The 23,734-nt window shown below is 42.7% G+C and overlaps 2 protein-coding genes across 2 annotated transcripts; one reads left to right on the forward strand and one right to left on the reverse strand.

Annotated features, from left to right (window-relative positions):
* Positions 1–10,704, forward strand: siae (sialic acid acetylesterase). The gene is made up of 10 exons (XM_048980499.1): positions 1–148; positions 454–615; positions 997–1,160; positions 1,240–1,378; positions 4,371–4,554; positions 4,914–5,014; positions 5,093–5,226; positions 5,699–5,853; positions 6,858–7,050; positions 7,148–10,704. The coding sequence occupies exons 1-10, from the start codon at positions 88–90 to the stop codon at positions 7,436–7,438; spliced, it is 1,584 nt and encodes a 527-aa protein (XP_048836456.1). The 5' UTR covers positions 1–87; the 3' UTR covers positions 7,439–10,704.
* On the reverse strand, positions 8,734–23,581 carry LOC125711523 (synaptotagmin-like protein 2). Its single transcript, XM_048980500.1, has 18 exons — positions 23,363–23,581; positions 20,592–20,719; positions 20,113–20,255; positions 19,654–19,774; positions 18,452–18,509; positions 18,231–18,336; positions 14,831–17,176; positions 14,386–14,496; positions 13,909–13,962; positions 12,933–13,027; positions 12,640–12,747; positions 12,178–12,347; positions 11,784–11,886; positions 10,725–10,886; positions 10,412–10,529; positions 9,968–10,067; positions 9,507–9,712; positions 8,734–8,885 (listed from the first exon to the last, which is right to left on the reverse strand). Exons 1-18 carry the CDS (start codon positions 23,405–23,407, stop codon positions 8,734–8,736), a joined length of 4,326 nt encoding a protein of 1,441 aa, XP_048836457.1. The 5' UTR covers positions 23,408–23,581.
* Positions 23,582–23,734: the final 153 nt, after the last annotated feature.

The raw sequence follows: 23,734 nt of genomic DNA on the forward strand, positions 1-23,734 counted from the left end.
TGATGAAAGGCGGAGTCACATGACCGGCTTCCCCAGACGGCTGCACTTCCGGGTTCTCGGCAAGCCGCTGAACTGGGAAAGTTGGAGATGTGCTGGCTGTGGGTGACCGTCTTACTGGCTGCTGTAGTAGCCCAGCTAGAGGCTGTCCGTGAGTATATTGATGCATAGACAACCGATCTCTTTCTGTATAAGTTTCTTTGTGTCCGGGACAAAATGGGACGGCTCCAGTTTTGCTTGAAATTTGAAGCGGGAACTACTTTGAAAACATCTACAAAAATACCTATTGCAGGTGTTGTCAAGTATTTGAATGCGTGCGTTTGGCTCCATATATTGTATTTCTACAAACTCTAATGTGTTTTGTGTTTTTTTTCGCTGTGCCACGAAAATTTAACATAAAATCAGTTGAAGCTAGTACACAGTATTTTCTTTCTACGTGTTTACTACCCGTTGCAGGAGAGGAGTTTCGCTTTGCCTCCTATTATGGCGATCACATGGTTCTCCAGCAAGCTCCTGAAAGAGCTGTGCTGTGGGGATATGGGGTCGGCGGTTCAAAAGTCGTCGTTACTGTGTCAAACGGAATAAGTAACCAAACGAACACTGCCTATGTGAAAAATGGTGAGTCTGCTGTTTAACACCGGACCTGAGAACTGCAGAGTACCTCTGACCACTAGCTTCTAGAACTAGACCACTTATTCCAGCGTTTCCCCAAACAGTTCTCAGGGCACACTGGATGGATCCTCATTTTTGTTTTAACCCACTTCCTAGCACACTTGTAAGGTATTTGGAATTCTTGATTGCTTGGGTTAGGCATTCTGGGAAATGGGATAAAACAAAAATGTGGATCTGTCTAGTGTGCCCCATGGACTAGTTTGGGAAAAATTGACTTATTCTGTATAATCTACATATGGGAAATGCACGTGTGTGTGTTTTGGTCACTCTGCTTTTTAGAGATCAAGTTACAAAAGTGTGGTTAATGCAGTTCTGGGCTCTCCACAGATATTTGGACGGTGACTCTTGAGCCCGTGAAGGCGGGGGGTCCTTACAATTTGACCGCCACACAGATCAGCAATTCCTCCATGGTTGTTAAACTGACGGACGTGCTTTTTGGCGACGTGTGGCTCTGCGGGGGCCAGAGCAACATGGCATTTACAGTCTCTCAGGTGATTGTACTTCCTGTTATCTTTTGTATGCACTTTCTGTTATATTGATGCAGTTAATAAACTCTGCTCTTCCTACCAGGTGATCAACGCGAGCAAGGAGTTGGCCCAGGCTGTCAAATACCCTCACATTCGTATTTTCTCAGCCGCACTGGTCAAAAGTGAGGTGGAGCTGTTAGACCTACCCAGAGTTGAGCTTCCATGGGCTGTACCCACTCCAGGTGAAACGTTTGTTTGTATATTGTTTGCATAAAAAGTTTCTGATAAATAAATAAAATGTAAAAATTAATAATTTTACCATACAGTGGTTTTTAGTTCTAGACAGTCAGCATCTGCTACACATTTTGCCTCTTGTATATTTAACCTGTGATTATCCCATAATCTGATGGTAAATCTTATCTTTAGTATGGTTTAGTTCTCAGACCTTTACATGTTACATGTGACTCGTCCCAAATTGTGTACCATGTGAGACATTGAGATGGTGTCTAAAGGAATGAGAGGAGGCCTGCAGGTGTCGGCCTTTCACCAGAGATCTTTCAGATGCTACAAAGTGTTATAGTGCAGTACAAAGGAATGGAAGAATATTTAGTATTACTACACAATAAGTTTTAAAAATCCATCTGACTTTTGTTCCGGTAGTTGAAATCAGGTAACCAGCGAGTTTTGATGGAACAGGTGAAAAATATCCTAAAATTTTATTTGCGGGTACAGGTGTGGTCAGAAATTAATAGGGCACATGGATGGACCGTAGCTCAAAATGACAAACATGATTTAAGAATAAGTAGGCTGCCCGCATCCACAAGTGTGTTTTTTACGTTTTCAAAAATATACAGTAGTGTGCAAAAGAAATGTTTGAAGCTGTTTACCTGGGCAGTTAGTGCACATTTGCTCAGAACAAACACCATAGAACATGGAATAAAAACTAACATTTCTTCTGTTCCCCAGAAAGTTAATAATATCGAGTTGGATGGCTAGATGAACATCGCTTTGGTTCCCAAACCTCTCCTCAGCTGCACCTCAGCCATTCCATAGATTTATTAAACTCCACCACCAGCTCACTCAATGTTTTCAGTTTTAGAAAAGCCAATGAGATACTGATCAGCTATTGGAAGTGCACTAGTGGTCGAATCATCCAGTACACCTATGTATTTTTTTTGATTGTCGGCAAATTCTGGGGTGATTTTTAACAGTTTTGAAATAGCAAAGCTAACACATTCTATCAGGCATAATAGTATAGCTTTGCACCCACATGCAGACTTTCGCACAGTACTATATATAAAATTGTATCATGTTATTTTTGAAATGCGTATTTGCCGCAGAACTCTGTTCCACACATGCACTATTAATTTTCCGCCCGCACCAGTCAGATCTAACAATATTTCTTCTGCCGTTAATTTGATTTGGAGGCGTGAGTCTCATCAGATTGTATGGCCCTATGCTACTTTTTAGCCAGACAGTTAAGCAAATAATTTCTTTCAACATTTTGAGTCAGCTTATTAACTATAGATTATTTGTCACCGACTGTTAAATGATGTGGAATAACAGATGGTTAGTCAGATGAAACTGACTTTTACGCGGTCTAATGCGTGTTGCGTTGATGGCAGTAGTTGTTGTTTTTAAAGTATTTTAAGTGGCTTCACATACTGTATGCATTTTTTCGGTAAGATAGAGACAGTGTATGTTTGAAAGGCTGTATATATGAGCCATACAACAGAGAAATAAAATGTAACTAACTTCCTATTAAATGGGTGATAGTTTGCAGATGACTTTGATGGCGTGAATGTGATTAAGGCGCATCGTGTGGGGTTGGGGGGGGGGGGGGGGGCAGATTCCCTGATATAGAGGAGCTTCTCTTTTTGAGTTGCATGCTTTATAACCTGCTGGCTGCTTTTGGCGTCTTCGCCGAACCGAGAACGCAGCAATGCTGGCGGTCATTGTTTTGACAGGGACAGCTGAGACTGTACCATGTGCCGCCGTTGATACGCTTGAAGAACAATTTCTTCCGCATTTTTCTCTTTCACAAGCGTCATGTGCTAAATATTTTGACGTTCACTAGTGAGAAGCCTCCTAGTCTATGCAAATAGGCATTGGGGATTTTTTTTTTTTTTTTTACTGATTTCTGCGTATAGTCATTCTCATGGGTAACCCTATATCTTCTCTCCGCTGTGATATTTCTGTCTTCCGGAATCAAACATCGCTCCTTTTTGAAAGTCACGTCATTGTGTTTATGACCTTCCTTTCCCTCATTTTGAGTAACACCGGCCATGTTCTCATTTAAGTAACGTATAATGTTTCTTCTGGGTTTAAGAATCTGCGCAAGATAAAACATTCAGGTCATAGGGGTGAGACATCGTGCCTTTTTTTAAAACTTAAAAATTCCTCTTCATTCTGCTGAATCTGTTAATGCGCAATGAGTAGAAACACTAAATGAAAACATTTGCCAAAAATGTCACCTAGCAACAGGCTTCAAAACCGACTTGTCAAAAATGATAAAAGGTGTGAGCAGCTAACAGTGTGATGTGATGCTTGTCTTTTTTTTAATGTTGTGGTCACTTTCTATCTAATGGCATTATATAACTTCTCATTTGTCTGCATTTTTGTCTCAAAGTGCATAGAAATGATGAACTGATACTGGCTGTAACATGCCCAGTGTAAGACATCGTGAAGAGCAAACCCTCTTCAGGTTCCCAAGGGCCGCAAGATCCCTGCAAATGTAAAAATTTGCGAGTCATACTTTGGCCCCTTTATTCAGAATCCAACATTATCAGCACTGAAAAGTATGAAAATTCCGACGAGTAATGAGAGATTCCACAGCCACAAAGAGCACTAACTTGCTGGTTATAAGGCAGAGATGTGTGGCGTACTAAGGCAGCAAGAACAGGCATCCCTCATTGCATAATATCATATCGCATTAAAGATACGCAGTATGTGCTCATACTAACAAATATTAAATAACATAGATATTTATAAGTGATACGATCCAACTCATTTGCAGTATTTATATATTTTTTTCGCTTGTGCATTGTCCATTTCTGTCATCCAAAAATATTCCTGTTTAATTGTACACAGCCAGCTGGCGAATTACCGAAACTGGGAATGTCAAATTCGCCAGTCTGAAGGGGCGACTGTGCGCATGTCCTGGGGCGACACCTGCTGTGTGTTCAGGCCCGATTTCCTCTCATTCCGTTCTCATGACGTCTGTCTGTTGGGCAGAGCTGCTGGGCCATGGAAACTTCACCTACTTCTCGGCAGTCTGCTGGCTCTTCGGCCGCGACCTGCACCAGAACCTGGGCTACCCCGTGGGGCTTGTGGAGTCCTGCTGGGGGGGGACGCCGGTGGAGGCCTGGTCGTCCACCAGGGCGCTAAAGAAGTGCAGCCTGGCAGGGACGAAGGACAGGTGAGAGTGACGAATGCTGCAGAGAGCCTCCGCCTACCAGTGCTTATAATGCAATGTCTGGAACTCTGGGACAACACAACCTTTCTTTATATATACTGAAGTGCAAACTAATTAGTCCTGAGGAATATCTTTGTTATTTTTAATTGCAAAACCTAAATTTAGCTTGTAAGACTATATTAACATCAATAGTTATATAGGTCTATTTGTGTCTGATTATTTTTACCCGAAGAATGCAGGCCTTGTAACCATTTCTGGGGGGTGCATCATCATATGCATCCAGGGTTTACACCCCGCCTCCCCTCTTATGAATAACGTGATGGGCTTGACCCCAGCCAGCTCGCCTTTGGTTCCCTCCACAGGATGCCTTTAGTTGGGCAAGTGTGGAATGACACTGTGTTGTGGAACTCCATGATCCACCCACTGCTCAACATGACAATAAAGGGAGCCATCTGGTATCAAGGTGAGAACATCCTTTGAGGAGCTGCCAGCCCCTTTGGGTTTTTCTCCAGGCATAAATCCCAGTCTTGTTCACCGATAGGTGAGGACAACACGGCCTATCACCGGGACCAGTATAACTGCAGCTTCCCCACCATGATCGATGACTGGAGGATGGCTTTTCACGAGGGGTCGGGGGGCCAGACAGCCCTAGACTTCCCGTTCGGATTTGTACAGGTGCTCCGTTTATGCATGGGTGGTGTTGGCCTAATGGTTGGGGAAGCCTTCCTGTGATCGAACGATTTCAGGTTCGAGTCCCTGACCACCAAGGCACCATTGAGGTACCCTAAGTAAGGTACCGCCCCCCAAGCACTGCTCCCTGGCTACTGAATTAGCAGCCTCCTGCTATGTCACATATGGGTTAAATGCAAAGGACACACTTCGTTGTTGTGGGCTGTGGTGAAATATCGTCATCGTCGACACACATCTAGCAATCTCGGCACCAGATAATCAGTCGGTGAGATTCCACTCTGTGACAGTGAATCCCCACTTATGTCTTACCTGAAGTACCTTAGCTATTCTCCAAATAAGGACTCCATTTCTTTTCTGGGGTCACTGAACACTGGTGCTGTCCCAGACGCTCCTGAGGAGCACTGCTGTGAGGCCTGTAGGCGTCCCCTTATCTGTCCTTCCTGCTGACTGTCCACAGATCTGCACTGACCTGAAGCATTCTGTGAAGGAGGATTTTCCAGAACTGCGCTGGCACCAGACGTCTGATTACGGCTTTGCGCCCAATCCCCGCATGAAGCGGACCTTTATGGCGGTCTCTCTGGACCTGCCTGATGAGGAGTCACCTTGGGGCAGGTAAGAACGTAAGGCGTAGTTCACTAGAAGCGTATGGAACACATACAGCTGGTAAGGTATAAATGAATATATAACGAATAGATATTCAATCTGCGTATTCAAGCATCTACTTCCTGAATGTGTTCTGTAGGTCATCTGTAAACCCTGATTTATGAAATTCCCCCAGTGCGCTTGTTTCATTGGGAACTTTGGTTTGCATTTTCAAAGGTGGTTCCTTTTTGTATCATGTTAGTTCCTCTTACTGTTTATCAGTTTAAGTCCTTAATGCCATGAAAAAAGACATTAGCCAGTTGCATACTGAGATCTGCCTGAGTCAGAATGCGCACACCAGGGGCCAAGCTGCAGGAATGCTCATTTTTATGGAGTGGGGAAAAAAGTGTGTTTTGATGTAGCTTCCTGTGGTGCCACAGTTGAGGTACAACTGCACTGGAACTTTTGCTGTGGCTTTGCTTTGAACGCCCACCCTAATTATTAAAAACTCATTCAGAAAGTTCTCTTAAATGGCTACATTTTCAGATTTAAGTGCTGTTTTGATTTTGATTGAAGTATTTGCACACACTGAGATTTTCTACATTTGCATGTTACTCAGCATTCACTAAAAACGTACTCCATATATTCTTTGACAAATACATTTACAGTATGTTCACCATTTGAGTACCTTTATTAGCAAGATAATCTCATATCTTTGATTCATCAAGGTAACCACCTCTAGCAGTTATAACAGCAGAGAAAACTCAAGGCGTTTTTCTACAAGGGACATTAAATACTGCTCTCTTTCATGGGATGAAACGGTTTAGTACATTTAAAGTTAAAGGTCAGGCTAGAATTTTATTCTTGCTTAACAAGAATAAATGAAATAAGTTTATGAAATAAATGGAAAAGTGGTAAAAACCTGTGGTATGCAAAAGCTTTTGACTGGCGGTGTGTGTGTGTGTGTGTGTGTGTGTGTGTGTGAGTGGACGTGTAACATCGTGTCCTGACTTTCACTCATGTCCCCACCACAGCATCCATCCACGCTACAAACAGGATGTGGCCCTCAGGTTAGCACTCGGGGCCCGAGCCGTGGCCTACGGACAGCCAGGCGTGTCTTTCCAAGGACCCTTCCCGGAAAAGTGCATCTTGTGCGGGTATCAGCTGAACGTCACCTTCGATAAGGCGATATTTTTCAATAAGTCCGTGAATCAATCCCTGTTCGAAGTGAGTCTGCGTTCCTTTCGGCTCTCGTTAATGTGAAAGGAGTCGATTTGGGGTAAAGTGCTGGGTTTTTGACGCTCGTTCTTCTCGGTCCGTTGAGGTCTGCTTCTCTGAGGGCCAGGAGTCATGCAAGCCGTCCACAAACTGGACGTCGGCCCCTGTCATCGGCTGGGACCAGAACTCCATCCTGCTAAAGGTGGAGGAACACGCCAGTTCTGTGGCAGCTCTCCGTTATGCATGGAGGGACTGGCCCTGCGATCTGAAGAGCTGCCCGGTCTACAGCGCCGACAGAGTTCTGCCGGCTCCCCCCTTCATTGTTAATCGATGGCCGCAGTGGGAATGGGGGAGGAGCGGCTCCATAAAGTGGCTGCTAACGTCTCCAGATAACTAGTAATGATGTGGAGGAGGGTGATTTTCATCCAAAGAATATCACTTGTTTATGAAGGACGACCAGCAGCCCATCGCTGAGCTCACCGCGCATCCCGATGGTGACCTGCCAACCCCGCTGCCGTTTTCATCTCTTCCTGATCTCAGTATCAATGGGTCAAAGTTTTACATTCATGTCGCGATGCTGTAGTGGACTTTTGGCGCCTGATTCTTTGACACTTCAAGTGGTTTTGGAATTCCTGAAGGAAAATCATCTCCTTGGGGAAAATTTAAAAGTGAAATTGCATACTTTTTCCCGACAAAAACGGGAGGGCAGGGGCTTCATCTTGAGCCAGAGGAGTCAGAAATTTCTTCAGAAATCTCATTTTTATCGTGAATCTTTTCCATGATTCCTTTTCTTTAGCGTTACTTGGTAAATATGGTGTGTGAAATGACACTTAATGACACGAAACGTGTGGAGAATGGCAACACACAGAGGTTTAAAGGAGGTAAAGGTGAAATATACTATTTTCTCAAAGCTGTAATTTATCTGATTTTTGGGGGGGAGGTGGAGCAACAGTGACCGTTGTTATTCAGAGCTACGTAGTGGATGACTGCTTTGGGAGGCATCGGCATAGCACTTAAGGTCAGAATAGTTAGATTATTATGATGCAGCAGATTATGTCTTTCCACAGCATATTCTGTAAACCGAACCACTGCAGTAGATGCAGTAAATATTTCGGTCTGTAGATGGCAGTGCAGTCTTACTTAAGTGAAAAGAAGTCTTAGTGTATTAAAAGGTAATTAGGATTAGGGTTGCTGTTTAGGATAAAGCTAGAGTTTTGGGTTGGATTCGCCTAAAGAGTTAGTTAGGGTTGCCATTTGGTCACTGGTTTCACAAATGCAACTAATCATTATAGATTGACGGAATAGTTTAAACTGACTTTTATATATTTTGGTTTCAGAAACTCAGAATTCCTCAAATTAAAGACCAACACCACAAAATTTTTGCATAGTTTATTAACATCCGACATTACCTGATTAACAGCAGCAGAAGGTACGGGGGGTATGTTCTCATTTGCTTTGTGTGAAAACCTCAATGTATGGTAAGGTTTTTGATGGTATATACTGGGGTTTAATTAAGTTTTCGAAAGCAGCATCTGATACTCGTCAATCGGAAGCTATGTACTGAAAGTACCCAAGATAAGTAAGAATCAATAATAAGATGGCGATATTAAGATCTTCAAGATACTGATTTTAAAGTAAGAAATTCGGAATTCATAGCATGGTACCTGCAGCTATCTTAGAGAATCGGCAAGTTCATTTTTTCCAGGTATGTTTCACTGGTGTCACCCCTCTCAGCGGCAGGGTTTCCTCCACCCATTCACTGGGAGATTCCATCATTCGTTTCCACAACTTTGACTCATCGGCACTTGAGTCCATCCAGTTCACCACACTCCCGTAGCTTTTACCTGAATTGGCAGAGAGAGATATTTTTATTCAACAGAGATCTACCTGCGTACAACATCGTTGCAGAGTACCATACAACACTCTAGTTTCCTCTCTCAGTCCAAAGACAGGCAGCTGGGGAATTAGGACTTGTACAGCGTGGTGAGTGAGCGTGCGCCCCGTAACGGACTGAGATTCCGCTCGGAGTGCACTGCATACTGGGTCCTTGTGACCCCATCCAGGATCAGCAATTCTAAGAACATGACACTGGTTATGATGGGATGGCCAAACGTGTGAGGCCCAGTAGATCTGGCCCTCGGTATGCAGTATGCTGCTAGTGAACCGGTGACTGGTGCCAGTTAGAAAAGCATCGAGATATAGCGCCACCTTGAGGAAAACTTTGGAAAAACAACATAATGTAATCTCCAAAGCTATCCTCAGGATAAAAGATGTCCAGGCAGGTGATTATGTGAGGCATTAGTAGCAATGCCTAACGGAGCGCCGGTGATTACCAGCACTCAAACCACGCATCACGCAAAGCCGGATAAGAAGGATGACATTGATTTCAGTGAGACTGGTTAAACTAGGACTTTAGCTTAGAATTTAGTCCAGTGAGAGAAGTATTCGAGGTTAGGGTCACTCGCCTGAACCCAGGCTCAGTCTCAGGCCTCCCAGGAAGTGGTTAGAAAGTCGGTCATGGTCCCAGACTGTGAGCTCAGCGCAGGCTTCTCGCAAGTCACCCTCCTGGAAGCCGTCGATCACCATGGTGTGGTTAAACGCGGGATTCGCCGTCCTCTTCAATACCCTGGTCTTCTGGCGGCTCCTTCTGCTAGTATCTGGAAATATAAAACTACAGAAACCCATATCGCTCTGAGAGGCCGCATCACTCACTTCTATTCAGTAAGCTGAGGTTCCTTCAGGAACTCTGAGGTGCCATTAAAACCGTAGAACATTGAGTATTTCCACTGTCTTCATCACCATGTTTGTAAAGATGTCAAAAAGCATTTTCATATAGGGCAGCACACTGGTATAAACTGAAATTATTGTGTCATATTTTTAATGGTGTGAAAGGGAATTTAATATGAACGTCGTAAGGCTTGTCTACCATTTAACAAATGGGTCCACAGTCGAACCCCTGACGATGGGTAGGTTCTTGCATTCTTTCACCCAGATGTGTACTTCACCACTGTTGGATACTTGAATATCTAGCCAAGGAAGACAAGCATCATGCATGGACACCTTGTGTCCTTCTTAGCCCTTATCACATTTAACGTAGACATCCATAGATGGGAACAACATACAATTATTTTACAAAAATGGCTATATTATTGATTGTAGTACAGTTAGGGTATTTCATACATAATCTCCCTGACATTTTAGGGTTAATAAACTGCACAAAATGGTGTTTGTGCTCTGTGATCTGTACACTCACAGACCTGTATCAAAGGCCATGTGATCATTTTAATGTAGTCAAAGTAGCTACTCAAATCTCTTTACACAAAATTTTGCAGAGCTGTCACTGGGTGAACATGCGAGGAAGGTTGCGTACTGGAAGTGTGAGCAGACATCGTGGAATGTGTCTCTTGACTGTGAGCGATCTCGGGCAGGAAGCGAACAGCCAATGTCATCTCTCCTCTGTAATCCGAAGGCTGCAGTTTGGAAGTGATCTGGAAAGGAAAGCGCAGGTTTTCTAGAATGTTCATTTCCCAGCAAACACAACAATCTCACGTTTGTTTTCTTAAATCCTAATCTAAGAAATGTCTCTGCAGATCAGATTCCGAGGCAAGTATGAATCATTTAGGGCAAAATGTACATTATGAAATAAAAATTATCCTAATCTGCCCTCGTCTTCATTTCCTTACCCTTGGTTTCAGGGTCATATTATTCATCGGTGTGCTTCTGAAGTCCCATGTGGATAAGTCTATATCGACTTCGCCAAGGAAGCTGTTCCGTCCAAAAGTGTCATTGTGCCACACAGAGAGATTGAGTGTCTGAGTTTGGATGAGGGCCAGACCAGCTCGGTACTGCGGGCAAGATGACAGGCACACTGTAAGTGCAATCTACAAAAAAGACATTCATCCATTTTCCATAAACACTTCAACACAGAAATGTGATGAACCTGGAGCCTATTCCCCATAGCAAAGTACACAATGCAAGGGACGCCCTGGATGGGCCAGTCATCCACCTCATGGCACATATACACACTGCATAGTGAGAACTCTCCATAGTGGTAACACTGCATAGTGGCGACACTTAAGTGATGACACTGCATAGTGATACTGCATAGTATAGCAACACTGCATGGTGATAACACTGCATAGTGGCAACACTTAAGTGATGACACTGCATAGTGGCAACACTTAAGTGATGACACTGCATAGTGATACTGCATAGTATAGCAACACTGCATAGTGGCAACACTTAAGTGATGACACTGCATGGTGATAACACTGCATAGTGGCAACACTTAAGTGATGACACTGCATAGTGGCAACACTTAAGTGATGACAATGCATGGTGATACTGCATAGTAGCAACACTGCATGGTGATAACACTGCATAGTGGCAACACTTAAGTGATGACAATGCATGGTGATACTGCATAGTAGCAACACTGCATGGTGATAACACTGCATAGTGGCAACACTTAAGTGATGACAATGCATAGTGATAACATTGCATAGTGGCGACACTTAAGTGATGACACTGCATAGTGGTACTGCATAGTAGCAACACTGCATGGTGATAACACTGCATAGTGGCAACACTTAAGTGATGACACTGCATAGTGGTACTGCATAGTAGCAACACTGCATGGTGATAACACTGCATAGTGGCAACACTTAAGTGATGACACTGCATAGGGGTACTACATAGTAGCAACACTGCATGGTGATAACACTGCATAGTGAAACTCTTACCCTAAGAAGTTCATTGAAAGTTGGATTTAGTGTTTTCTTCTTCACTGACGTTTTCCTCTTTCCCATCTTTGCTTTGTCCGGTAAGAGGTAACTTTTTACATATCTAGGGTCGCATGCACAGTTAAGTTTGAAACAGTAAATAAATACATATGACAGAAAGATGAACCTATGGGAAGGAATAGTGTTCATCAAATTTTAAGGTTTGGCACGTATGCTGAAAGGTGTAACAATCCTATAGAAAAGTGATCTACCAGGAACTCTTGTAATAAATTAAATAATTTCATGTAACTTGCAGTTTTAAAATATAAACACATAATGCAATTTAGATCTTTCAAAGTTTGGAAATCCAAGCAGCTCTCCAACACCAAGTAGCAGGATTCATAAATGTACTCACGGGTCAGTGCGGTGTTTCTTTTGGTCTGCGATTGCCAGGTCTCCACACTGGACGATGAAGATGTGGAGCTCCTTCAACTTCTGCTCATAGCTGATGGAAAACTGTATGGTCCCTTTGACCTCCACTGCAACGAAGTCTCCACTGTAGAGGCTCACCACACTCTCACTCACCTGCTCAAGAGGAAATTTATAAATCCCTGCGACTGAATTATAAATCCATAAACCATGCAGATGTTTTAGCTATATTTCTACAACAGTCACAGTCTGAAAAAAAGATAAAAGCTAATTTTTCCGTTACAAGTACAATAGTACCTGCAATCCAAGAGAAGTAAAACTTCATCATCAAAAAAAAAACCATTGAGTAAAATAAACCTATGAAGATCTATCAAAAACTTGAACTGATTGGAAGAGAAAGCTTAATTTGGACTGGATGGAATTGGAGCAGGCTGATGGATGTACGTACAGAGGACACTGATGCGAAGTCAGATGAGGAACTCAGGCTGGTGAGGGACCTGCCCATCCTGCCATGGAAGCTTGACGCATAGGTAGAGTCACTGCCACTTTCCGGGCTCTATGACGGGGTACGGAGAGCTCAGTCCCAGCTTAACGTGATATCCCGCAGTACCTCCCCTACTTGAACTTTAACATGAACATGGCAAAGACCCTCTATCATCATGAGATGATGCAATGGATGGGATTTTGGTTCCTGCTGGCTAACAGTGGTCACAGAGTGTGGGCTTTGCAAAACCGATTTACCTCGTCCAGTAGGAAGTCAGGTACTGAGACGCTTAGATTCTTCAACTTGTCAAGCTCTGCAAAGGAGGACTTGGGAACAAATGGCCCTGTGGAGACTGGAAAATGGGAATATCAAGAGGAAGGGTGCATTCGTACAATGACACGTCCACTGCAAACACAGCACTGCAAACACAGTTAACCCAAAACCTGCCTTTCTTGCAACTTCTTAATGGTGTTGCATATTAAATAGGCCCAATCAGATTAAATATGTCTATGTAGAATTAATAAACCATAATTGCAGGGATAAATAGAAATGAGCTGTTTTCATCTTGGGGTTTTATCGTTTATATGTGTGTGTGTGTGTGTGTGTGTGTGTGTGTGTGTGTGTATACACACACACGCATATTGGTATTGTCAGAATATCAGCTCCAGGCCCCAGAAACTAGCACAGCTCCAACCAAAAGCCAGACAGCCGCTAAACTCCATCAGCACCATGGACAGAAGCCACCTGTAAAATTCTCAGCACTTCAGCAGCCCTCCCAACCTTAATCTTACATGCCTGCTTCCCACTAGCGCCCCCTGCTGGCTCATGTTTGGGGAGAATCCCCCAGCAGCAAACAGGTAGATCCCCAGAGCCTGCTGGGAAAATGTCTGGCTGCCGTGTGTGGCTTAGCGGCATAAGCCCCTGTCCCCACGATCGGAACAACACTGGTTTGATTCCCACTCTCAGCAGAGTAGCCACTTCTTGATTGGGCCCGAGACCAAGGTCCTTAACTTCATAAAAAAATGCTCTGGGTGGCTGGATGAACAGCTGACCCTTTGCTCAGACCCCAAGCGTTGCCAAAAAAAACTCTTAAGAAGTGGGATATGTGTGCTGCGATGTATCTGCACAAACGTTAAATGAACCAACTGAATCGTTCCTGGCCCAAACCTGCCAGAGCACATACAATAAATAAATAGATGATCGCGCTCTATGGAAAGAACTAGAGAAATTTACCGTCATACACAGCAAATGACTTGCTTCCATCAACATTTCTCTTCTCTTCCTCTCCTTGGGAAGAAGGATCAGTCATGTGTTTTACCGCAAGACAATCACTGTTTTAATTCAAGCATGAAAATCCACATCCATAAATCATCCATCTGAGCTGGATGTTACATAATCGGTTCTTACGTTGTCCTCGGCTGGCTACTGCCTACTGTGAGATGCAATCATTCAATCGGATGCAGCACTGAGAGTTGTGATACTGCAAGCTGAACTGTATAAAGAGGGCGTAGACCCTGGCATATTACTCTGATACGCAATAGGAAGTGTCTCATTTTGGGTGGGAACCAAAAACACTCCCTAATACCTACATTCAAAGGTTTTCTAAGACATATTACTAATGGACTCTTTATGACAGTTCATTGCTCTAGAAAACTATTTATTTAGTACCTGTGAAAGAGTTTGTTATAATAAGCTAAAGGGGATCCTCACCTGTAGTGCCTAAGGTTAAGTCTTCAACACTTTTATATGAGGCGATAAGTCTAACAGGTGATTCTGCAGGTTCAGATTTCAGACTCGGCACCGAGGACGTTTCTGTCTCCCCTGTAGTGGCACATTAAAGCCGCAAGTAAGTACATTTCAACATGATTCATTTAATTCAGTTCTGTTATTTCCAGGAATTTATATAAAATTTCTAAATTTCACAGCATTGCTTCCTTCATTGGAGTACTTGATGCAGTCTCTGCCCCAGACCGTGTTCAAACTAAATACTGGTTCTCAGTATCCTTGATAAATATGAACCACGCAGAAATGACTCTGCTGTATGCTAATTATTTTGTTAATTTTTCAAAGACCAAGGATGAAGAATATTAGGAAGGTGAAAATGTAACATTTAAACGCGAAGATTTTTTAGTCAAGAGAAAAAATGTGAACTCACTGACTGGACTTGTCCAAATGAGAGACACTACTTCGGGGCTGCTGGTTCTGAAAGTCATCCCGAGCTCATCGCCCTCTGCAACATGCTGGGCGGGGTTCCATTGCCCTTCATCACTACTACTCTTCGTCATCTGTGAGCCCATGAAGCCAATAGCTTGGTCTTTCGACTCTGCTAGGAGCTTGGTATCGCTCTGGCATTCAGCTTTCCCCAATTCAGAAAGATTTTCCTTCTCTGAAATTCCCAAGACCTCAATCTCTTCCAAAGACAAAGGCTTTCTGTAGTCGCCCTCTTTATAGAAAGTCGGTTTTGCAATCTGGTTTTCCTCATATTTCAAAACATCCACAGGGGAGTCTGGTTGCTTTTCCTTTTGTAACTTTTCGAGATACATGACTGTACTTTTCTGTGGAGCGTTGGGTCTTTCATCCAAGCTTCGCAGGTTCCATCTAGCTGGCTTAATGGGGGTTCCCTTTTCTTCCAGGATAATTATGGACTGTGATTCAACTACCTCATCTACTGAGACTTGTGCTAAGGACGTCTTTCCCTGCCCATCATCTGTAGAGAGCCAATGTGGCGATTCTGATGTGGCAATTTTGGTTTCACCCAAAGGGCTTGAGCCCACTTCCTGTCCCTCACCAACCAGAGAGATTAAAAGAGGCTGATCCTTGTCTTGAATTTCCCTCTTGGATGATGGTATATTCATGAAGATATTTAACTCCTTATTTTCACCACTTAACTGCCTAGCGTGAGTTTTTCCTGAATCTAAGGGTAGAGCCTGAAGGTGGTCATTTTGACTTACGAACGTCTTGGACTCCACTGCAGGGAATGTCCCTCTCCACTGCACAAGACCCTGTGGCTCAGCACCTTCCGAGTGGAACCTCTTTGGACTGGTCAGTTGTGCTTCAGCAGCGGGATACTGTGGATCAGGCAAGCTAGAGGCAAGCCAGAAGTCTCGGGTGTTTTTGAACTGCGAATCGACTGGAGAGTTTTCCTGCAGTCTTTCCATTCTCTCCCTCATTGAAAGTACTGTGAATTTGGGATTTTGTCTGAGTGGAGAAGATGTTGCCCGCACATGCTCGCTGCTTAATTCTGTTTCCATCCTCTTCAGATCAAGTGTAGAGTTGGCAAATGATTTATCTGTAGAACTTTCCACTGCAGGTTTGGTCAGCTTAATTTCAAAAACCTCTTTTGAGTTGTCAGCGATTTTGGGTACCCTCACTTCATTTTGCCACATGGATTTTAACTGTCCAACCTGACTAGCACTGAGGTTAGTTTGGTTGGGCCCTCCTTCTATCTGCTGCAGTTGAGTTGTCTGCTGCTCATGTGTGCTAACAGGGAGCTCTGCATATTTCATCCAGTCTTTCATGACGTATTGAGTAGCAGAGCTAATTTCTTGATCATTGTGACTATCCAGTAAGTAACTACTTTCATATTTAGCATCTTCAGATTTACGAGCAGCACTGGCGCCTCCAGAATTATCTGTCACACCCTCATGTTTGATATTGTCTTCTATAGCAACAAGTTGTTCGCCACTTTGAAAATCAGGGGTAGCTGAATGGAAGGTGTGTGTTTTATATACGCCATAAAGATCGTATGTTTCATGAAGATTATCGCCTATGGATAGAGTGGCGTCCTCACCCAAGTACACAGCAGTCTCACTGTTATTTCTGCACACATCAGTTTGGCTGATTTCTGTCTCTTCCTTTTTCAGTTCTTCACCTGACCCACTGTTCAGAACTTCCACACCGTTTCCTTTTTCCCAGAATGACTTCATCTTGGAAACTATCCGGGGTAATTTCTCATCTTGTGCCTCTATTGGCTTCACGTCATGCCAGCTCTCCAATACTTTTTGTTCATTTAGTTCAGCATTTTGTTGTATGTTGGGCATAATTCTTTCACTTTCCCTTTGTATCCCTGTCTGTATTTCTACCGTAGATATAAAACGTCTTTGAAGTGGTAGATACATCCCAAAGGACTCAGAGTCATATCCATTGTTACTTTCAGGAATCTGCATTTCATCCAGACGTACTCCAGGAACGATATCCTTGTCTTCTGTGTTACCAGATTCACTTAACTCCTGTTCCTGCCGCTTCTGTGACAAGACCTCAATGGAAACACACCCATTAGAGGTTGTGCTGACATCTTTAGGGTACTTTGATTCCTCTGTTAGCTTGATCTCTTTGTCATCATTATCCGAGCTTCTACTGAACCACTCGAGGACTTTCAGAACGGATTCTCCTTCTTCTGTTATTTCCTGACTCTCTAATGCAGCCTCGGATCCCTCGTGTGCCAGGGACGAATGGGAGGGTGCAAGATAGGCGTGGGGTTCAGGTTGATAGTCATGTTGACCTGCAAAGAAATAAGAGTCTGTTATTGTGATGGGATCAAACAGTTTCATAATATGTATTTAATGTTAATATTTATACCAACTACATACAGTGCCCCCCCCATCTGAGATTTTGGTTATCTGCAGTGTACTGTAGTCCAAAAAAAAATACAGAAATATGTGTCCTCTAGATTTAACCCATATGTGGCAGCTAATTTAGCACCTAAGGGGCAGTACCTTGCTCAGGGTACCTCAGTGGTACTTTGCTGGTTTGAGCCAGCAATCTTTCAATTACAAATTTACTTCCCTAACCATTTGACCACCACTATTGCTTGGAGGACTGTTAATAGTCAAAGGGACTATAGCAGGGGTACACAACCCTGATCCTGGACTGCCAGTATCCAGCAGGTTTCGTATCCTACCTGGTCTCTGAGGAACCACATCTGATCTCAGGCAGACAGATCAGGTAGGATAGAAAGCCTGCTGGATACTGACACTACAGGATCAGGATTGCCTACACCTGGACTAGAGCATTTCACAGAGATGCTGTGACGAACTCCTGCCCACTGATTTGTGGAAAGGTTCCTTGACAGAGAATCGTACAGCGGCACATTGCTGTCAGCACTTAGTGTGCTCTGAGTTCTGGAAGAGAACATGATGAGCCACGAGAGAGTACTCGTGCAAGATGTGCACTGAGGTAACACACAAAGTAAGTAAACTTTGAGGGCTTTGAGGAGAAGTCAACAAGAGGGAACAATACCTTGCACTGGTATCAAATGATACCTTAGACCTTGCAAAACTGCAGAAATGAGTTTGTTTATATTCAAATTTAACTTGTTGCAAGATATAAAACACCTAATATCATCAGATGTATTATTCGACTTAGGGATTATTTTTAAAATGCCTTTCTAATGCAACGTTGCAACAGGAAATCATATTTCACAAATATGCAATACAATAAGACCCTGCGTTTCAGACCCTCTGCAGGAACAGGTGATTAAATGCAATCAGCCGTCGCAGCTGGACACTGTGTTCTCTTAGGGGTCTGCTTTGACGCGGCAGGATGTGAACTCTCACCCCCTTCAGATGACTTGAGTGGATCCATAGCAATGGTTTTCTTGCTCTCTGACTCCTGAAATACTTCTGGTCCCATTAATGCTGTGTTGAACGGGTTGCTTCTTTGCTTCAATACAAAAACAATTACATTTTTATGTAACAGATGGTGTAACGACACACAGGTTCAGTAGCAAAATTCATCAAAATGCAGATGTGTAGAAGATACTGCGTCTTTCACGAACCTTGACTCCATGGTTTGCTCTTTCTTGCTGGAAAACCGGCAGCGTAATGAAAAGTTCCCTAAAGTGAGCATAAAGTCACTCTGTCACAAAATAAATCAAACAATATACTAAATGTGACCACTGTATGAGGTAGACCAGCCTAGTACTTGATAGGACCCTTTTTTGCCTAGAGAACTGCCTGAATTCTTTGAAGCACGGATTCAACAAGGTATTTAAAACTTTCCATATAAAAAATGGCACCTTTGCTCTTATGGCCTTCCTGTTAGCTTTAATTTATCTGGACATTCCTTTATAGCTGGTCAATTAACAAGGTGTTTCTCTTGCCCTCAGAGCTGCCTCTGATTGGATGTTCTTCCTTGCTTTTCGCACCAATGCCCTGTAACCTTAAGACACCGTATTCTGTGTAAATCTCAGGATGGTGGCTGTTTCTTAGATGCCAGATCCACCACTTCAGGGAACCAACAGTGACAACATGTACAAATAATCACACATACTGCCCATTCTACAACTTTGTCCAACAGTAACTAAACCTCTCAGGTCGTCATGCATTGCCAAGTAAGCCTTCATTCTGGTAGGATTTTTTTTTCCAGAGTCGTTCTCTGCCAACATATGTGCATGTCTAATCTTAATTTGTGTTAGTCCTCATTTAGTTCTTGTCGTTTTGTCTTTAGAAAGCATTATACTGCATGACACAAGCAGAGACTGTAAGCGTGCCTGAGTATCTTTGTGTGTGTAAGCTACACCTCTGTTGAATCAATATGAGTCATCAAGGCTCTTAGGACCCTGTCATATGGTGCCAACGCCTTAAAGTCACACAGTGAACTAACCCTGAAACTCCACTACAGCATGTTTTGATGGACCTCCCTTAACAAACAGCCAGCCACAAACCTTCTTCTCTTCTTCTGCTTCTCTCATGATGTTGAAGGACCAATAGTTATGTCAAGGGTTTGGTTAATCTCATACTGTGCTATTTGTTATATTTTTCTCACAGAATTCTTAATCACAAAGAGGTATAAGAATGGGTAAATGTGTGTGTGTGTGTGTGTGTGTGTGTGAGTGAGAGAGAGAGAGGGAGAGAGAGACAGAAAGAGAGAGACAGACAGACAGATAGAGAGAGACAGAAAGAGAGAGAGACAGAAAGAAAGAGAGACAGACAGACAGACAGACAGAGAGAGACAGAAAGTGAGAGAGAGATGTATCACCGTTGGGAATCTACAAAAGCTCTCTCTGTAATTTGAGAAGGCCCTGCTGAGAAGGTGGTGTCCTGCTTTCCACTGGAGGTTGAGCAGGGTTTCTCCAGCTGTGTGGATTCAGCTATAAAGGCTGAAAGAAAACCATTGGCAAAGACTGAGCTAAACATCAAACAAACATGTATCCACAGAGCACTGTAGAAGATCACTATGGCTCCACCTGCAACTGTTTTTTTCTGGTCCAGTATAATTCTGTTTAAATTTCTCAGATGTGATGAAGGTCACAACATTTGAATCCATTGCAATAACCAGAATCGTTAGGCCTATCTTGAAATGTTTTTTAGCCCCCCCAAAGTCAGGAATAGTTTTTTAATATTATATATGTTTGCCATTGCCCCCCTACCCTACTAAAGATTCACCCCCCCGATCGGAGATGATTCAGAAGGACGTCGGAGCTCTCAGGATACTCACGCGCTGCTGCTGGCTTCCGCCGTCTCAGAGAGGCCTTAATAATTTCAGACCCTTGGATCCTGTGTCTATGTGACCTGACCTCATAAAACCACTGTCCGGTCAGGAACTTCAGCTGGCTCTTGTCCTGCAGCCTCTCCAGTTCTCTGATGGGATGAAAATACACAAGTATCACACAGTTCAAGATAGATACATGATGCAGATAATTAAATAATGGCGTTTGACATAAATAGGAGTAAACAACATGTTACCTTGTTTGAAAGATCACATTTCATTGATATAATAGTCGACACTATGTAGCCTATATACAAGGTGATCCCATATGTTCTAGTGATTCACTCAGGAAACCCAGGTTTGACTCCTGGTATAGAAATCTAATCTTTTGGGCAAGTATGTGACTCAGCACATTAGACAATTGAATCTAACATATTAATGAAATCATCAGTTCTAGAGAAAGGAAGCTGACGACACACTGGACCCACCCGATCCGATGCTCCTCAGCTTTCTTCAGGTCCGCATCCCTTTTCAGTACCATCAAAATCATCTCCCTCTCCTCCTCCATCAGGTAACTCAGATCAATCATAACGAGGCCCTCTGGTCCTTCACGAAACTAGGGAAATGTCCAACGTATAGGTATTTTGTGGTCGTTGACATGTACAGCCATTGACCACCATGTATATCAGCAAATCATTGCATGTGTAGGAGAGGCCAGAGTCATTTAAACATCTTAGGCTGGTGATTCCCATCGTTTGCTTTCTGATGGATTTTGTATTTATTTGTTTATATGTCCACACCAATACGCTCAACTCAAACTGTCAAATGCGAGAGAAAACACCAGACAGAAAATGCAATCAGCTGCACAACACACAGCCACCTCATGCTCCAATATGCACTAATGAGTTTCATCTAAGGGTCTCACTCACTGTCCCAGTTGTAACCCCTAACCCTGCACGGTTATTTAGTGCAGTTTCACTGATAATTGAACAAAAGATTAAAGACTTTGCATGGCATTAAAATCAGCTCCTCTGTGTTGAACCTAAATCATTTCAAGGTCATAGTTTGTCTTCTGAGTTAGAGTATCATTAAGCAAACAGTGGAACAATAATAAGTTCTTAAACAGGAATCTCATTAATATAATCTATGTGAACAAGTTATTCCCAGAACTTTGACAAATTAAGCTTCATATCATAGAGCAGAGAGGTGAGGAGAGTTAGCTGATTGCAGCGCGTTGCCACACCCATCACGCGAGAAACCACCTCAGGGACGATAGCCGGAGTGCGGCCATGTGGCGGGTGATACCTCAGCACCATAATAGTTTGAATTGAATGGAACAATGTGAGGTTTTTTTTCCCAGTGGCTGGAGTGCCAATCCTGCCAACAACTCCCAAATTTCCCTGGAAGTTGGAGGACCTGCTTGAGGGGTCAGATATAAATTAACGTCATACTCAGGGCAGAGCAATCGCAGGTTAAGAGTCTTGCTCGAGGGCCCAAAACAGTAGAATCACTGCTGGCATTTATGGGATTCGAACTGGCAACCATCCGGTGGGCGACACAGAGCCACCAATCCGCCCACAAAGAGGACTTAAATTTTGCATTGGATTCCTATTAAAATCTCTGCTGCTCCCTTAAATGCGCTGGAAGTCTATCTGACATTGATCAGGATAAATCGGGTGGTGCATACATTCTAAATTATTTTTTTTGCGCCAACCCTCCCTCAATGACCAGCACCCAGCAACTGTATTAACAGCTATGACTAATAGGCATTAATTTATCATGTATGATTAATACTCATATAAAGATATATACACAGAAACTCAGTGGCCACTTTATTAGATACCCATAGCATAGTAGCAGGCAGGGCAGGGTTGACCAGCTATGCATTAAGAGAAGCCATACTACAAACCACTATAGTACCGATCTGTTATTGTTTTCCTTGATGCCTTCCTGTTAGCTTTAACAAGTCTGGCTGTTCTCCTGTGACCTTCCTCACCTACTGAAACGCTGAGGATATTTTTTCTTTATAACACCATTCTGAACTCTAGACACAGGGGAGATCCAGGAAGGATGGCTGTTTCTGAGATGCGGGGACCAGCAATTCAGGCACGTTTTTATCATTTCAAAAATATGAAAAGTTTAACTGAAGAAAGACTGGCAGCGAGTATTTTTTCACCTTCGTTCCTGAGTGTAGCAGCTGTTGACTTACTAGGAGTGGTCCTGTTGACTTAGTTATAGTTAAAAAATGCCTAAGACTAAAATCCCACAGAGAGTAAGTGATCTGTCCGTTCTACAAAAAGTATTATTTCTAAAAACGCACTAATTCATTAAACACTATTCAGAAACTTTAAACTATATAAATAAAAATACAGACAAATTTAATGCATGAAGAATAAAACCTCTGGTCTCTATGGTTACAAAGGACATATTCAGATTATTTTTTTTGCATAGTAGAAGAATTCTGTTGGCAGGTCAAACCATGAATGTGGATTTTTTTTTATACACTACATCCATTTGGAGACCAAACTGTGGCGGTCAAAGCATACAAGCACCACGTTACATGGACCTGGAAGGATCGGACACAACGGAGATATTTCAAAGTGTGGACACTTAATTAAAGATTAGAATTTTGCCCTTATTCCAAGCAGAGAAAAGATATATTTACAAATATTTTGTCATTCTCACGTCCGTATTTTGAAAGAATTTACGTGTACGCGTATTCAAGGCATTTTGATCATTTTAGGTTCTCGGATATTATGAAGCCCGATTTTTTGTTTTACCAACCAATCAATAAGCAAAGTTAGTCAGCTCGTACATTGTTAACATGCATTTGAACACATACATAAACGGGAAACCAATAAATCGAACAACTAACGGCATTCTGTTATTAACAGTTATGTTATATTAGTATTGCGGACAATTATCATGTATGACTTATGTATGACATAATAAAACCGATATCTCTAAATGCTGCTATACAGTACGTAGGATACAACACAAGACCTTAATTTAATTCGGTTTAAACGAAGCAGATTTACTGAAATAGGTCATAATGCAAATAAAACTCTCCGCGCTAAACTGCACTTAAATCGATAGCACATTTCAGTATTGGATTACATTATAGAAATCATTAGGCAGTGTATGTGCGTTTACCCAAAACACACTAAAAGCACTTTATTGTCTCCGCAATAGTTTTTAATTATTATTGTTATGATATTGCACGCTGACTTTTGAGAATCTGACAGTTCAGGTGAGTTACCTGTGACGGCAGGTGACTCCACTCTTCAGTCACTGTCTTTTCCATACTAAGCCCGGATTCCAAGATAGACATGGCATATAATACACGCGCAATGGTAAATCGAGCAATCAAAACGTAGTAAAAGTTCTTTCTCTCTAGCCAAACACTGCGTTTTTTAAACAACACCAAGACTAACACAAGGAGGCACGAATGCGTTTGTCGCTGTTTGGCTTTCGAGAATTAAGTACTGATAAGACTTACATCAGCCCACAGGCGTCAAAAAGTAATGCTCATTTGCATGCCTTATAAGTAACAGCAGCTTCTTGCGTTTGTAAATAAATTCCGCCAAAACGTTTTACTCGTTAAAAAAATCAGATTTAATTTGTTACACTA

The sequence above is a fragment of the Brienomyrus brachyistius genome, chromosome 17, assembly GCF_023856365.1.
Source record: "Brienomyrus brachyistius isolate T26 chromosome 17, BBRACH_0.4, whole genome shotgun sequence".
Taxonomy (NCBI): domain Eukaryota; kingdom Metazoa; phylum Chordata; class Actinopteri; order Osteoglossiformes; family Mormyridae; genus Brienomyrus; species Brienomyrus brachyistius.